Source organism: Pteropus medius, unplaced genomic scaffold, assembly GCF_902729225.1.
Source record: "Pteropus medius unplaced genomic scaffold, Ma_sr-lr_union100, whole genome shotgun sequence".
NCBI lineage: Eukaryota > Metazoa > Chordata > Mammalia > Chiroptera > Pteropodidae > Pteropus > Pteropus medius.
The window spans coordinates 10,557,940-10,575,816 of NW_024344378.1; the positions used below are offsets into that span (position 1 = coordinate 10,557,940).

General features: G+C 35.8%; 1 protein-coding gene and 2 pseudogenes across 1 annotated transcript in view; 2 read left to right on the forward strand and 1 right to left on the reverse strand.

The window, feature by feature from the left end:
• The window catches only part of TDRD1 (tudor domain containing 1), a 36,200-nt gene extending 19,744 nt beyond the window's left edge, over positions 1 to 16,456 (reverse strand). Inside the window, exons 1-10 of the mRNA XM_039871152.1 lie at positions 16,132 to 16,456; positions 14,051 to 14,109; positions 7,935 to 8,079; positions 6,351 to 6,456; positions 5,172 to 5,235; positions 4,191 to 4,295; positions 3,782 to 3,961; positions 3,131 to 3,274; positions 2,424 to 2,595; positions 1,249 to 1,335 (exon numbers count right to left, since the gene is read on the reverse strand). Coding sequence (XP_039727086.1) covers positions 1,249 to 1,335; positions 2,424 to 2,595; positions 3,131 to 3,274; positions 3,782 to 3,961; positions 4,191 to 4,295; positions 5,172 to 5,235; positions 6,351 to 6,456; positions 7,935 to 8,079; positions 14,051 to 14,109; positions 16,132 to 16,456 — 1,387 coding nt within the window. The remainder of the gene's footprint in view (positions 1 to 1,248; positions 1,336 to 2,423; positions 2,596 to 3,130; positions 3,275 to 3,781; positions 3,962 to 4,190; positions 4,296 to 5,171; positions 5,236 to 6,350; positions 6,457 to 7,934; positions 8,080 to 14,050; positions 14,110 to 16,131) is intronic.
• On the forward strand, positions 8,853 to 8,971 carry LOC120609880 (uncharacterized; annotated as a pseudogene).
• Positions 13,698 to 13,816, forward strand: LOC120609885 (uncharacterized; annotated as a pseudogene).
• Positions 16,457 to 17,877: the final 1,421 nt, after the last annotated feature.

Genomic DNA, 17,877 nt, shown 5'->3' on the forward strand with positions numbered 1-17,877 from the left:
CCGAAAGCTTTCCAGCAGAGTTGTCACACTAAGATTTGTATTTTTAGGGGTCTCATATAGGCAGTAGCGTTAAGAACATAGACAGGAGACAAAAAGATAAAATCAGAAGGTTGTTGCAACTGTCTATGAAGGATAGGATTCCTGAACTTAAAAAAAAAAAAATGATAATAGGGAAAGGAAGGAAAAACGACATATACAAAGGATACTTAGGAAGAAAAATCAGTAAAGACTTGTCAAACAATTAGAGCAAGAGATAGGAGGTGAGAAGGTAGACTTAAAGTTGAGTCAAGTTTGTTTACATAACAGGATGCATTTAATCATGGCTCCACTAATCTGGCAACCACTTCTGGATGAACGAGCACAGACAATGAGGTATGTCCACACCTAAAGTACAGTCATGCACTGCAGAGTTTCAGTCAACGATAGACTGACCGCACATAAGACGGTGGTCCCATAAGATTATAATGAAGCTGAAAAATCCCTATAACCTAGTGACTTCACGGCAACACAACATCCTAGCACAACACATTACTCATGTGTTTGTGGTGATGCTGGTGTAAACAAACCTACTGAGTTGCCAGTATAGCACACACAATTACAGCAGAAGGCTATACTATCTAGGTGTGTGTAAGTACACTCTACAATGTTTGCACAATGACAAAATTGCCTAACGACATGTTTCTCAGAACATATCCCCATTGTTAAGCCCCACGTGACTTTAACTTGTAAAGGAGAAAGCAGACTACAAGAAACAACACATAAGAGTAGGCAATGAGAAAATAAAATGCTAATGGCAAATTTTGGGGCTCTCATTAGAATAAGTGAAAAGGACACACGATTAAAAGTAAAATTTAAGAGGAAACACCATCCAACTAGAATAGAGTGTAATGGCCCTGTTTATTATTGCTGGAATACCAAAGTAAGGAAGAAAAACAAATTAAACTAAGGAAATGTTAGCTAAAAAATCCCTTAGCCCTAAGTGTTATGATATTTCCTACTTGTAATCTCTGATAATTATCATGTCAAGGATTAATCTGGAAAACAGGGAAGAAAAATAGGCAGGGACAATTGAGATTAGAAATAATATACACTAAATGAAAAAGCATCATCTCTCTTATCTAAAGTTCATAGAATGTAGCATCACCATTAATTGGGCCGTGTGATAGCTGTGCTTTTCCTGTCTAGTAGAGAAGATATTCCACAATAACTGAAGTCATTATATTGTTCGGTATTAATCTGTATACTCACAGTGATCTGCACTTTGCTTCTTAGAATTTAGTCCCTTGGGTATTAAGCCATATCCCATTTCTACAAGCACATGGTCCAAGAGTTTACCTAAAAGTGATTAAGAAAATAAATCTACACTGAGATATTATACTAAGTATTAAAAGAAAAGCATAAATACAAATGAGTCATTATCACATGATTTAGAGATTATAGCTATTAATTCACTGGCATAGTTCTTACCAGTTTAGTTTCTATGTGCAAAATATCGTTTAGTAATGCGCAGCTTTAAAAACTGCAGCAAAATTCCATCATTACTTGACAATAAATTTAATGAAAATATTTCACTTCGAAATTCTGATTAACATGAAAAATTTAGTACCACCTCACTGGCATGCTTAGAATGACCACCACTGAAAGAAAAAATGAATTCAAAAGATAAGACTACTTTTTCTCAGGCATAAAGTATGGCTGAAATAAGGGTTAGCCAGCACTGACATGAATATCAAGTTCTCTGAAATAACATACAAAAGCTGAACTCATAACATAAAACATACAAAGCAATAAAACAAAACATACAGATTTTATATTTAATTTCACAATAGGACTAACTGCATTTTCTCCCGAGTCACCAAGTGACACTGGGCCTCTAGAATTAGAAAGGTGATACCTTGGGAACTGAGAGGCAATTATAAGCGAAGTGTAAAAAATCGCTTTTCAAACTGATATAAAGCCAGAATGGAAGAACAGGATTCTGAAGTGTTTATCTTTCCACAATTTGAATACTATGTACTTATGGTCTCAATACTAACAAAATACAGTTCTGTGAGGGTTGTTCAAAGAATAAGCAATGATGAGGATAATGAATGAATGAACAGGAAAACCCCTGAATTTCTCAATAAAGGAGCAGAAATCAGGATTAGGTATTATCATGGCCATATATTAAAAAGATTATATACCTATCCTCATATTAAGTCTAGATCTAGCCTTTAATCCACCCAATTCTACGAATTTGTGCCATGTCTTTGACAAACTGCCAATTCCAGGAGCAGGACCAAGGCCACGTTTCCAGTCACAGTCTGAATGGCCCCAGAGCAGAGCTTACTTGGCCTCAATTCATGTTTCAATTTCTTCTCTGAGTAACAGGTAGAGCCTAAGATCTTAAGCACTCCATTTAGAAAGAAAGACTCAGATCTTACCTGAACTTGGCAGCATAACATCCACGGCAAAGGTAACCACTTCCTCTTTTAAGATGTCGACAATCTTTATAAAGCAGTATTGCTCCATTAACAGTGATTTAATAGTTTTGATACAATCATTGCTCCAATTCCCCTCTGCTGGGATAACACTGGCCACAAAGCACTTTATGGCCTAAAAGATTTTGTGCAAATTACTAAGAGAAATTAGTATTTGAAAATGACTTTTTCTAATCATGTGATGATTTTTAAAAGATGATGTGCATCGTGCGGAAAATTTATGAAATATTCAAGTACTAACCAAATAAGCAATTTTTTAAAATTTTATTTTCAGATAAACAATTCTCTGCATAATTATTTTTCTCTCTGGGTACTCTATCCACAATGCTCTGACTTTTGGGACCCGAAGCTTGAAAAGTTAATGAAAAGATAATAATTACCCCTCAATTACAGATAAATTCAGGTCACTTCCAAATAATGTAACAACTATATAAATGGTTATTTTTAAAGAGCAGATTGATAAGATGTACCTAAAAATGCTAACAGTTTCTTGCCTCAGGCAGTACGAAGCCAAGAAAATCAATGAGTATTTATCTATGTAAAAAAAGATACGCCAATAGGTATTTTTTAATAATAACCATGGCAGACTAAACAAGCAACCCAGCTCCTTTGGGACACTATTAGAGATTTAGAAAGTAAAAGAGACTTACACAAGGAGGAAACAAGTCAATGTTTCTAGTTAGTTGGTGAATTCTGTTTACTGGAATTATTTCTTCATTTCCATAATCAATATATAAGACTTGTGCTTTCTTCTGCAGCACATCAACATCTTGTATAATTACTCTATTCCAGGTCTGAAAGCGAAATAAAATGGCACTCTGCTTCAAAACAGCTTTTCACAATCTTAGGTTTAAAAACTCTCAACCAACCTATGGAACGTGCAAAGAAAAGGCTAAGGTTCTGAGGCATTCAATAAGTTAACGTAATATTCTAAGAATCTTGCTAAGAAATCCCTAAAACTGTCTAATTAGGCCACTTTAATATATGCAACTATTACCAAGCTATTCTAGCCAAGTAGGCACTATGAAACACTAATGCCTCAGCTACATAAATAAATACAAGCTTTAAGATTAGCGATGACTGTAGCAATTGAGGCACCTATAAACAGAGCTGGAGAGGGCTGGTACAGAGAGGAAGTAATCAAGCAGAGCCTGGAATACTGACTCAGGAAGTGAAACAGGAGAGCAACCACAGTCTGGCTTTTAAGCCATCTAATGCATCATTAAAGCTCTGGTGTCAAGTCGATGTGACCAAAGTAAATTAAAACATCTTATTAAATAATTCATTTCAATAGAGATTACCTGGTCAACAGTGTACTTGGCAACACAAACTTCCCCCTTAACAGGAACATAATCTTCCTCCTGCGCATTTGCATATATTTCCTTTAAGCTCGCAGAGAGTTGGTTCATGTATTCTAACACTTCTGAAGAGTACAACTGCACATAAAAGTCACTTGGGTGTTTGAATTCAGTAACTGTACCCTTTCAAAGATAAAAAAGATGTAATAATTCACTGGGAACACACACAAATGTGAATTTCTTAAAGCTTTATAACTAGGATACAATAAATGTTGTAGACAGGTTTTGCAATCTTTATCAACATTCATCAGATTATATTTTGTAGCTACCTATTTTCATCAAAATAGGAAACAAGGAAATTAAAATCTATAGTTCTCTGGATCTCTGTCTGTGGAGATTAAACAATAAATACCTTTATTTCCATGGTTTTCCTGAGTTGTAGAGGTCTCAAATCAGAAAACATTGTTTTATCAGCACAAATGGCTATTTCTTTAGTAACTCCAAGTAAACAGTCACTCTGTTTTGAAAAAAACACATAAGTGAGTTACATATAAGCACGTTTCAATGATACTATGGCCATTATTTGCTGGAATCAAGGTCAAATTAGCCTGATTCTTAGGCTTGAATAACAGAAAAAATATTGTACACCTTCAAAAGTCCCTAAAACCCACGGTCCACAGGTAGGGTACACAACACTGGGATCACCCAAGAATCATGCTGTGATGGTGAAGATAATGTTGCCTTTATCAAAGAGTTGGGGTTAGGGGGGGAGGCAGTTTACATATAAATACTTTTTCAACAGGGTCTGAGAATTCGGGGTTTATTAACATTTCAGCACAGTGGCCCCTGAGAGGAGACTGCCTTTCTGGCCCCTAACCTTAGGATTTGTCCATAAGGACTGGGGAAAGAGCCATCCTGTCTTAGAACAATATCTAATCCCACCGTGCACAGAACTAAACCCCCAGGAACCCCACTAAGACATGTACCAATTTTTTTTTAAAGTATCAGCCAGAGAAGGCTAAAAATTATCTATAAATGAGTTGAATACAACCAATATTTTTCAGATTACCAATGATTTAGCACATATAGTTATCTAAATAGAAGAAAGGTATTAATAGAAAAAAAGCTCCTGAGATAACTGGGCTCCCTTAGAATGCAGTACACAAAGCTAGAGAACATGTGCCTGCAGGAACTACAAAGGGACTCCCTCAGTAATCCAAGTGATTTTACGCTGAGATACAACCATCGCAAGTCCTTTTGGGAAAAAGGCTGGGCATAAACAATTCTCAATGACCCCCAACAGCCATCAAATCAACCACTAAGGTGTACAGATTTATTCAGCAGGAAACTTATTCTTAAATAAACACTAGTGAAATGGAGAAATAAGCCATACCTCGGTTTTCACTTCCATGTTCCTTGTTTCAAAAGGTGATTTATTATCTTCAAGTTTGTGGAAACTGAAATAAAGCAACTGATTATAATACTTACAGTACAGAGCCAATTAAGAGTAGGGGCCACAATTATGTTAAAGTCTCAATCAACAAAATCCAGAAAGAGCAAAACAGCTTCTTCCAGAAAGAATCACAGCAGTAACAAAACAAAACAACTCAATGCTGTCTATGCAATGGTCCACCCTGTGCACAGGGAGACAGCCACAATCTCCAAGCCTCAGTTTTCTTATCTGTAAAATGGAGATAATCCCTACATCACCTAAACAGAGTTTTGAGGATCAAACGAGGTTATATATGTGAAATTGTTTTGTAAACTAGCAAATACCATGCAAGTAAGATTTCGTATTTCAAAATCACAATTCAAGAAGCATTGTGAGAGTTCCCCTTGTTAAAATTGAGTGAAGTATACATGCTTAAAAGTAAGGCCTTCTAAAGCTATAGTCATTATAAAAACAAATTCACTTAAGGATCTAACTCAATGTTGTGGAAAAATCCCAAAAGCTCCAAAACCCAGTCCAAAGAAATACCAAACAGCAACTCAGAGAGAAAGAGAATTCAAATTTATTACGCGCGGTCTCAGACAAGCTAGTGCTTTGAAGATCTGGGCAGTGGGCTCAGTTAAAACATTCCCTTTATAGGAAAATTTTGCATAATCTGGTTAGTTTGAACATAAACTGTTAACATACAGCAGGAGTTGCTATGCTGATTTCAAGTAGTAACATAGAGAAGGGCAGGAGGTGCTATGGGTAACCAGTAAACACAAATTGTCACAGAGAGTGGGGAGCTGCTGGAGTATAAACAGTTACATTTATAAGTCGAGCAAAGTGCCAGGGAGCTCTTGCATGCAACAAGGCTATCTGCAGAAAGCAAGCATATTTACAAAAGCAGAAAGCTGATTAGTTTTTAATGAAATTCCTTAAATTTCCTCTTCATTAAAACGTACTAATAAAATTATATTCGTGAAAACTGTAAAGCTATTCATTTCAGATTTGTACACTGTTATACCACAATAAGTAAAAAGTAACAACCTCTATATAGCTAAAGTTTTCTTACCTGATTTGATCCTTATACTACCCCCAAAATGCTATATTCTCTAATGAATGAAAAAAAATCACACTTACTTTTGCTGCACAGGTTTGCACACGATGCTGTGTGCTGACCAGTCTCCTCTTTGGCATGCTATGGAGCAGTAGTATGTCTGCTTACACTGGGAACACCTCAGCGACCCTACAGAACACATCACCATTGTTTTATTCCAAATATCTGTTGCTCAAAGCAAAATATTTTTATAGACCATATATATCAAACACCATTCTATTAATCACATCAAGAAGATTATGCGGTTTATGATTAGGTGTTAAGATTAAACTTTTAAAGCTCTTCTCAAAATGCAGAGAGTGCAAAGATGAAAACGAGAGGGAGGCCAGACTGGAAACATAGCTGAAGTAGAGCCCAGAACACGTTACAAAAGGAAAACGAAAGGAAATAGGTCATTTGTAGCAGTGAACACAGACCGGTGCAAGCAGACTTTGATGTGGCTTACCTTGTGCCATTAAAAAAATACAAAACAAAAACCAACAAACAGAATCACACCTAGGAAAACCCAGGAAGTTTTTGAAATAAAGTATTTTTAAAAATCTATGAGTATTTAGGCAGAAACAAATTATCTAAAAACAAATGAACAAAAATATAACAACAAAACGAGGCTGGTCTCGAATGCCTCCACTCAAAAAGAAACAAAAAATGAAGGTGCTAAATATCCAAATAGCCAGTGAACACATGAAAAACTGCTCAAGATCATTGATTGTGAGGGAAATGCAAATTAAAACCACAATGAGATACCACTACACACCCACGAGAAGGTCTAAAATTAAAAAGACTGAAAATTCCTAATGTTGACAAAGATGTGAGCAACCAAAACTCATTACCACTGGGAAAGTAAAATGAGACAACTACTTTCGAAAATGGTTTGGCTGTTTCTTATAAAGTTAAACATATACCTACCCTTTTGACTCAGCAATTCTATTCCTAGGTATGTACCTAGGAGAAATGAAAACATATGTCCACACAAAGACTTGTGTAAAAAATATAGAGAGCTCTAGTCATTATAGTCCAAAGCTGGACACAGTAAAATGTTCAACAAAAGAACAGATAAACAAATTGTGGTATAATCATACAATGGAATACCACTTGGTGACAAATAAAAAATAATTAGTACGTGCCACAACATAGATGAATCTCTAAATTATTATTCTAAATGAAAGAGCTTTATACAAAAGAATCCACATTGTATTACTCCATTTATATGAAATTCTGTAACTGGCAAAATTGATTCACGGTGGAAAAACAACAGTACCAGTGGCTGCCTCGAGGGAGTTTGGGGACTGGGGAGGACAGGAGGAAACGTCCTAAGATGGACATGTTCTACATCTTGACAGTGGTGTGAATTTGTACATTTCAATGCATAGGAAGTTTTATCTCAAAAAAAAAAAAAAAGCCTATAAAAATAATCAAGTAAAGAAGCAGTAAGAGGAGGTACGGACGAACAAATGACAGTATGCTGATAGCTGCTGAAGCTGAGAGATGGGTACATGATTTATATATACTGTTCTGTTTATACTTAATATGTTTTAAATTTTCCATAATAAAAATATTTTCAAATGTGTAGAGGAATAATCTTTGACATCTGAGCACGACATCCTTACCAAACAGGCCACAGAGATGGCAAGTAGTTGACCGAAGAGGAGGTCCTAAGGAGTTGAAGAGCGCTGGATTATTTATGGACAGGGAATTCTCAACCAACTTGTGTATTTTTTTTGACTTTGCAGGAGACACATTATTGCTAGGCTTCTATTAAGAAAAGAGAACAGCAATATTAAAATGATGTATTTTAAAATACTGGATTTGGGATTTCCTCTTCTAGGAAAATAAAGCAGATATACTTTTCCCTATTCCTCCCATTAAGCACAACTAAAAACTCCAGATTTATATGTAAAACAAACATATAACCCAACTCTGAAAGAAGGGAGCAGACAGGCTAGGAATCTTGGGACCCACAGAAGGACACGGCGATGAGTTCTCTGAGTTCTCTTTCTGCCTCATATATCCCAAACAGGGTGCTGGGGAAGCCAGAAACCCAGAAACACCAAAAAGCACCAACAGTAAAAGCCCCAACAAAAATCCTGCGCTCGCTAGCCAAAACCTGGAAAGGGGCAGTCCAGCAAAACAGAAAACTTTTTATCAACTTTAGCCAAACAAATACCAGAGAAAAAATTGTGGCCTCACTCCCATCAGCAAATGTGGAGTGGGGAGCTTAGACTTCAGCTTTCACCTCCACCCTCCCACCAGGACGGTATCAGACAAGGCCAACAAGCATAGAAAGCCATCACTTCATGCCTGCAGGAGACCACATGGGGAACCTGGGCTTCCACCTGGCAGTAACGAGCTACTCCCAACCCTAGCATGACTGAGGTGGTGTAAGAGGAAACCTCATACAGGGCCGAACTTTTTCACCGCCATTCAATTTTAATGAGTGTCTCCAAACCCTCCCATCTCCAATCTTCCCTCGGACTGGCCACTCTCTCCCTACCTCACCCCACCCATGTCGGTTAAGAGTACATGCGGTCTACAGCCATGCCACCCTCAACAAGCCCGATCCCGTCTGATCTCGGAAGCTAAGCAGGGTCGGACCTGGTTAGTACTTAGATGGGAGGTCACATAGGAAGACCAGGTGCTGTAGGTGTAAAAAATAAAAAATAAGGGATTGTAAGCTGACAAGGTCCTTGCAATCTATGAGGTCAACCATGGGTTGCTTCACCTAAAAAAAAAAAAAAAAAAAAGGGAGTACATGGGAAGCAGTAACGAGGCACTCACCACTAGGCCAAGGAGGTACCATATGAGGCCTAATGGGAAGCTGGAACTCCCATCCTCACTCAGCAGCACAGAAGAGCACCCCCTCAGGTGTCAACAGAGGCTGCGTGGGAAACCTGGACGACTATTTCCAATTGGTAGCATCCTCCTTCCCCTGATGGAGCAGTGTCAGAGGAAGTTGGCCAAAACAGAAAATTTCAATGATCGTGTTTCATAATGTAATACTGGAAATGTCCCAGTTTCAGTAGGAAAAAACTTGTCATACTAGAAGCTAGGAAAATCACAACTCAATGAAAAAAAAAATCAAAAGATGTCATCATCAAGATGACAGAGATGTTGAGTTTCTCGGACAGAGATTTTAAAGCAGCCATCAATACTTCAACGAGCAATTGTGAAACAAATGAAAATAGCCTCAGAAAAGAAACAGGAAATATAAGGAAGAAAATGAAAGTTTTAGAACTGAAAAGTACAATAACAAAAATTAAAAATGCAATGGGTGGCCTCAACATCAGATGGAGGGGATAGAGGAAAGAATCCGTGAACTTGAATATTAAATAATAGAAACTGCCTAATCTGAACAAGAGAAAATAGAGTGGGGGTGGGGATAAATGAGCAGAGTCTCAGGGACCTATGCGACTAAAACAAAAGATCTAACATCCACATCATCAGAGTCCCAGAAAGGGAGAAGAGAGAAGGCAGGGCTAAAGAATTGCTCAAATAACAGCCAAAACTTCCAAAATTTGGCAGAAAATATAAATTTAAAAATTCAAGAAGCTGAGTAAACCTCAAAGAGAAGAAACTCAAAGAAATCTACATGAAGATACATCTTAGTCGAATTTCTTAAAGCTAATGACAACGAAAAAAGCCTAAAAGCAGAGAGAGAAATGACATCTTACCTAGAAGGAAAAAACAGTTCAAAAGAGAATAGATTTCTCATCAAATACCATGGAGGCCAGAAGGAAGTGGCACGACACCTTTCAAGTGCTGAAAGAAAATAACGGTTCAGTAACTAAGAAACTTAGCCAAGAAAAATATCTTTCGAAACTGAAGAGAATATCAAAAATGAAGAGAATGTCAAGACATTCTTCAATAAAATAAAACTGACAGAATTTGTCACCTATTCTAAAAGAATGTGAAAGGAAATGATAAAGGAAAGAGTGTTGGAACAAAAGGGGAGGAAAAAACAAATAAAAACATAGGTTCATACAACAGACTTTCTTTTGAGTTTCACAAATTATGTTTTACAGTTCGAGCAAAACTTACAACACTGTCTGAAATGGTTCTAAATTTATTCAGAGAAGATATTAAAGACTAAATGGATGTAAAGAAAAGTAAGGTGTTTACACTTTACCCAAACTGGTAAAATCATGACACCAGCAGACTACGATGTGTTATAAATATAATTTAATACCTAGTGCAACTATTGAAAAAGTTTAAAATTCCGAACATATGTGAACTAAACAATACAGTTCTAAAAACACTCATGAGTCAAAGGAGGACATCTCAAGGAAAATAAAAAATACACAGAAATAAAAGAAAATGAAAATACAGCATATCAAAATTTGTGAGACGAGTTAAAGCACTGTCAACAAGGAAACTTAGAGCACTATATTTATATATTAGAAAAGAGGAAAAGTGTCAAATCAATAATCTAAATTCCCATTTCAAGAACCTAAAAGTTAAGAATAAAACTGGCCCAAAGCAAGCAGAAGAAAGGAAACAATAAAGATAAAAGCATAATAAAATTAAAAACAAAACCTTGGAGAAAAACCAATGAAACAAAGACCTGGTTCTTTGAAAAGACCAGTAAAATTGACATACCTCTAGCATGTCTGACAATGAAGAAAATAGAGAAGAGAGAAATTAGCAGTAACAGAAACAAAACCGGGCATATATTATTATAGCTCCTGAAGGCACAGATATAACGGATTATTTTGAACAACTCTATACACACAAATTTTATAATGTAGACAAAATGAACCAATTCCTCAAAAATCACACATTACCACAATATGAAAAAGGTAACTTAAATAGCCCTATAAATATTAAATATAAATATAAACCATTTTAAAACTCCTAAAATGGACATTTCCAGGCCTAGATGGTTTTCACAGAAGACCACCAAATGTTTAAAGAAAAATTAACACCTATACAATCTCTTTTCCAGAAAGCTAGTATTACCTTAATATCCAAACCATACAAAGACAGTAGAAAAGAAAAAATTACAGACCAAGATCTTGCACAAAACATGTAAAAATCCTTATCAAAATGGTATCAAATATAATTTAGCAAAATATAAAAATAATTATACACCATGACCAAGTGGGATTTATTCTAGGGATGCAAAGTATTTTAAAAAATAAATCAGTATAATCCATCAAATCGATAGGCTGAAAGAAAAATAACAATATTAATGAAGAAAGCGTTTTTAAAAATTTAATATCTATTCATGACTTTAAAAAATCAGAAAAGCAAGAATAGAGAAAAATTCATTGACTTCATAAAGATCATCTACAAAATCTTACAGTTAATATTTTACTTCATAGTGAAAGACTCAGTGCTTTCCCTCGAAGTCTGGAAACAAAGCAATACATCCACTGTCACCACTCTTATTCAACAAAGTGCTAGAAGTTCTAGCCAGTGCAATAAGGCAAGACAAGGAAATAAAAAGCACATACATTGAAAAGAAATAAAACAGTCCCTAATTTTAGATGATATTATTGTCTATGTACAAATTCCCAAGGAATCTACAAAAAAACTCCTAGAATAAGTAACTTCAGCAAGGTCACAGGATACAAGATGAACATGCAAGATCAACCATATTTATAAATATATATTAGCAATGAACATGAGGACACACAAAAATAAAAAATATAACAGCATTTACAATCACTGAAAAATAAAAAAAAGTACTTAAGTATAAATCTAACAAAACATTCACAAAATTTCTAAGCTGAAAACTACAAAGTGAAAGAAATCAAAGATCTAAATAAATGGAGAGATGGATTGTGTTCGTGGATTATAAAATTCTACACAGCAAAGATGTCAATTGTAGGTTTAATGCGATTCTTATCAAAATCCCAGGAAGATTTTTTTTTTTTTGTAGACATAGACAAGATTACACTAAAATGTTTATCAGAAAGCAAAGAAACTAGACTAGCTAAAATAATTTTGAAAAAGAGGGAGAAATCACTCTACTCAACTTCAAAACTTCTTACATAGCTCCTATATTGCGTGGTATTGGTGGAGGGATGGATTCATTGATCAGTAGAAAATAGAGATCCTCGCATAGAGCCGCACAAATTTCTGACAAAAGTGCAAAAGCAATTCAGTGGGAAAGATAGCATTTAAAAAAAAAAATTCAACCTCAACCTAAGTCTGATAAAATTAACTCAAAATGGACCAAACTTCAATGTAAAACTATAAAACTTTTTGGAAAAGAAACCTCAAAATTTTCTAGATATAAAATAGCAAGTTCTTAGACTTGACACCAAAAGTATAATCTATTAAAGGTAGAATTGATAAAGAGTTCATTAAAATTAAAAAACTTTGCTCTACTAAACATCCTATAAGAGAATAAAAGGCAAGTGACAGAGTGGAAGAAAATATCTGCAAATCACACATTTCACAAAGGACTAGGCTCTGGCATATATAAAGAACTTTCAAAACTCAGCAGTAAAAAAAATAATCCAAATTAGAAAATGGATAAATACATGAAGAAATATTTCACCAAGGATACAGAGAGGGCAAATAAGCCATGAAAAGATGTTTATCATTAGCCATTAGGAAAACACAAATTAAAACCACAACGAACTATCACCACACATCTGTAGGAAAGGGGAAAATAAAAATATTAACGCCAGCAAACGCTGATGAGGTTGCTGGATGCAGAGAAACTGGATCACTCATATATTCTTGGTGGGAATATAAAATGGTGTAGCCACTCCAGAAAAACTTTGGCAACTTCTTAAAAAACTAAATATGCAACTACTACTATGACCCAGAACTGGCACTCCTGGGCATTTACTCTAGAGCAAAAAACTAACAAAAAAACTTATATTCACATAAAACCCTGCACACAAATGTTAATAGCCATTTTAGTTGTAATATCCAAATGTACTTCAATGGTTAAACAAGCCATGGAATACTATTCAACAATAAAAGGAATCAAACTACTGATACATCCAGCAACCTAACCTAGATGAATCTCCAGATAACTACACTGAGTGAAAAAAATCCAATCTCAAAATGATTCCACTTATATAACATCCTCAAAATGACAATGTTTTGGAAATATGGGTTAGATTTGTTGTGTCAGTGGTAAATGAAGGGGAAGGCGAAGGGGTAGGGGCAGGAGGGAAGTGGATATGGCCGTAAAAAGGCACATAAGGGAACTGTGTAGTAAAAGAAATATTCTGTGTCATGTCAATGTCAATATCCTAGCCGTGATGTTACACAACAGTTGTGCAGTATGCGACCACGGGCAGAAACTAGGTAAAGGTCACACAGAATCTCTACCACTTATCACAACTGTACGTCAATCTACAATTACCCAATAAAGAAACGTTGAATTTTTTCTTAAGAAAGGTACTAGAGGAGTCTACGGCCATGCCACCCTGAACAAGCCCGATCCTGTCTGATCTCGGAAGCTGAGCAGGGTCGGGCCTGGTTAGTACTTGGATGGGAGACCACCTAGGAAGACCAGGTACTGTACTCATAAAAAATAAAAAAATAAGAGATTGTAAACTGACAAGGTCATTGCAATCTGTGAGGTCGAACAAGGGTTGCCTTGCCTAAAAACAAAAAGAAAAGAAAGGTACTAGGTTAAGACAAGGAAGTTTGACCTTAAATACCTGCATATTGAATACTTCTTTATTAATACACTACAAAAAATGTTTAGAATCTTTTCCCCAAACAAAAACACCAAATAGAAAAAAAACCCAAAACTTACGTTATTTACTTCTTTGGGTGGTGAATTATTTCCAACACCTAATGGTGACACTGAGTTTCCTGGGGAGGAAAAACATAAAGCCTAATAAAAGCCAAATATTAACTTTCTTCCTGAAAATATAAAATACCATAATTAGGTAATGTTCAAATAAAGCTATACCATATAAATTCAAATAAAGCCTTAAAGTTACACTATAAGCAACACCTACTTTTCCCAAAGGAAAAGAACGAGAAATTTCCTTGGCTACTACTCTCATTGTGAACTTTTCTCCATTCACTAAGAGCGCGACTCTCAGACTTTTGGACGCGGGATGACTCGTTTACACTTAGAAATTATTGAGGACCTTGAAGAGCTTTTGTTTACATGGCTTATGTCTATCAATATTTACTATTATTAGAAATTAAAACAGTATTAGAAATATCAACTAAGACTTTCAAAATATTTAATTTAAAAATAAGTGTATTATATGTTGATATATAGATTTTAGAGAAAAAGACCTATATTTTCCAAAGCAACCAATAGTTGGATTTGCATATCTGCTTTTGCATTAATCTGTTGTGATTATGTTGCTTTGATTAAAGTATCTAAGGAAAGTCTGAACTCACACAGATAGATGGTTGCAAAAAGAAATATTTAATGGCCTTCTTAAGTAACTGAATATTTTTCTTTACTATCACACTGAAACTCAAATGGTAGTTTAAGGGTTAGTTGCCATGTGAAATCTAAAATTGTATCAATAAATTCTTCATACTCACATGAAAACCCACTGATCTTGCACTCTGAATGGAATTTCACCCAAGCATGACTATGAACATCATGCACTGGTCGTCTGGGAAAGACTGAGAAACTGAGTTATGCTGAACTTTCAAGTGTTGACACATTTCATTATACAGTATCAAAAAAATGTGTTAATATCATCAGGCATCTCACCAAAAAATGCCTTTAAGTAGTGGGAAGCTGTCAAAATCAGAGTGACAGATACAAGTTTTGTAAAATTCTCATTTTTTGCTTGAAAGCTTGAATTTTATCTTTGGCAACAAAATACTGTCAGCGGTCTTCCTTGAAGTGACAGACTCAACTGCTCATTTTCAAGAAAATGACTGCCAGATAACTAGGTCTGAGTAACTATAGTTTGTTATAATTCTTTTCAAGAGAAAATGATATTTGGAAAAAAGTTTCCATTCAGCTCAAAACTCAAACAATCTCACAAGTGGTTTTCACACTTCAGTATGCAGTGGAAGTTAGCGACAATTCCCATATAAAATATGAAAAATATATGTACGCAGGGTCAAGATTTGTTAATAATTCTTACTGCTTTGTCAAGGACATTCTTAAGTAAAACTGGCATTTCTGGCTTTGTTTTTGTCTGAACTACAAAGTATGTGACGATGAAAACCTCAATGGCGTGCCGCCTAAAGCTGAGCTAGTACAGCTCCAGCAGTTTACCCACCTTTGCTCACATCAGTGTAGAGTCAGCAGCTAAAATGGCAGATCATGTTTAATATTATTATAGAAATAGTTTTGATCTTTTTAGGAACCCCAGAGGCCTAAGGGCCACACGCTAAGAAGTATATCACCATAATATTAAAAGGTCACATCTCATAGAGGTTCAAAGAGGCTAAATTCCACCAGGGCCCCGCCTCCTTAAATAGCAGGTTTTTAGGATTAGGGCTAAAGGAATAATTTTATTTTTAAGTAAAATGAAACAAGTTAATGTCTTAGATATACCTTTGTGAGCTTGTACATGCATAAACTCTACGTAATACTGCACTTTTAAAGGATGGCGCATCTTTAGAAAACTCATTTTCCTTTCTGTGTTCCTAGCATGCACAGCTCTCTGTGGGGGGGGGGGGGGGGGCGGGAATTCACAGCTGATATTCCCTTCTCAGGAATCCTTTTTGTGATTAATATAGCCAAAGATGGCTAGTCTGTATCTGTTTTTTCTTTCTAAACTAATATTTAAATGCAAATACTGTACAGCTGCCATTTGGCTATTGTGTTAATAGCCCAGTGGTGTGTATACTTGTGAAAAGTAAAGAAACCATCAGAATGTAGTATTAAATCTGCAATTTTTCACTCACCTGTTGGCAATGTCTTCCTATCTCCTTTGGATCCAACCACTTCTCCACTGGTGCAATTAGGGTTTGAAGATACTGAATTGTCTTCCTGACCAGCCAAATACTGTTTGGTTTGCTCACAAAGCAAAAAATTGTTCTTTTTATTTCCATTCTCTGGGCTTTTCAACCTGAAATTAGGGTGGTTAGGATGTCCTCCAGGACTTCTTAAAGAATCATGTGGTGGAAGCTTGCTTTCATTTTTCTCAAAATTAAATGGCTCTGTCATTTTACAAGTAGATGCCTCCAAGTTATTTCTTGACATTCTATTAAGTGGCAATTTAACATTCATAGATGTCTAAGGGAAAAAATATATTTAAACGGCAACTTTTAATTACAGAAGTAGAAGCACTACAGGCACAAGTGATTTCATTTACGTAACGAATAATTCCTAAGTAGATGTAACCATGATATCTACAAACACAAGAAAAGAACTTTCTATCCATTAAGAACAAGCTCCAGTTTAACAGAATTCAACAAGACTACCTCGAGAGACACCAAAAAAAGTAAAGAGTTGGACATTATCCCTTACTTTAAAAGCTTTTGAAACAGCAGGAATTGAAAAGGACTTTCATGTTTTAAAAAAATGTATTTCCAACCTAAAGCCTACAACTTAATGGTGAAATACAACAGAGGTTATTGTTTAAATCGGTTCATCACTTACCTTTCTAGCCTCTCAGAATCCTTCCACGCTCTCCTACTTTATGCCATGGCCTTGAATATGAGCCCACTACGCAGAATGCCCTTGCTCTCATCTGCCTGGTAAACGCTTTTCTTCCTAGTCATCCTTCATAATTTTCTTCAGCTGACCCCTATTTCTCTTTTCCAAATCCTCTGCTTTGATAATCTCCAGCTGAGTTTCCATAACTTTTGACTTGCATCTACTACTTTTAAAGACTTATCTATGTGAACTTTTCTGTGAAAATAAGTACACACATTGTTGCAAAGTGCTTCTGAGAAACCTCTACCCAGAAATTATGCTGGTTTGTTGTTTTCCTCTTAAAGAATACTGTCTACCCGGGAGAAGTAATAAAAATGGACAAACGACTCTTATTGAAGTGACCTACGGCTTACTCTGTAGACCACAGGCAAAACTTTGCCCATCCTCCCAAAGCTTTTCAGAAGAAAAATAAAAAAGAAGTCAGAAGGCTGAGTAATGTTTAAATGTTGTATAACATTGTTTTGAACAGAAGATAAATAGCAGAAAAATCCTCCCTCTTGGTGTTCCAAAACTCCCATCCCATGTCTTGCTTTAAATTAGGCCTAGCTTAATGCAATGATGATCCAGAAAAGAAAAGAAAGAAAGAATAAAAATACATAGGCATATGCAAAGGTGGGGGAACTTTCAGGGGATCATATCCTGAGAAGATCCCTAATAGAAGGCATGCACTGCAGATGGGCAGCTACGGTAGGAGATCCTGCAGCTGCCAGGGAGAGCACATCTGCAGCCATAAGCACGCTTAAACTGAAGGATCAGACTAAGAACTGCAATGTTGGATGCAGTAAGAGAAATATTGAGAAACTGCAAAAGGAAGATAAATTCCAGGTGAAATTGGGTGGAGATTTGAATACTGAGCAACTCTAGACTCTGTACAAGAAATATAAAGGACATACATTAAAGTATCAGGTAACTACCGGAAAAATAAAAATAGAATGCATAATTTAAAAAAAATCTCGATCTAACAGAAAAAAAGTTCAAGCATGGTAAATAGA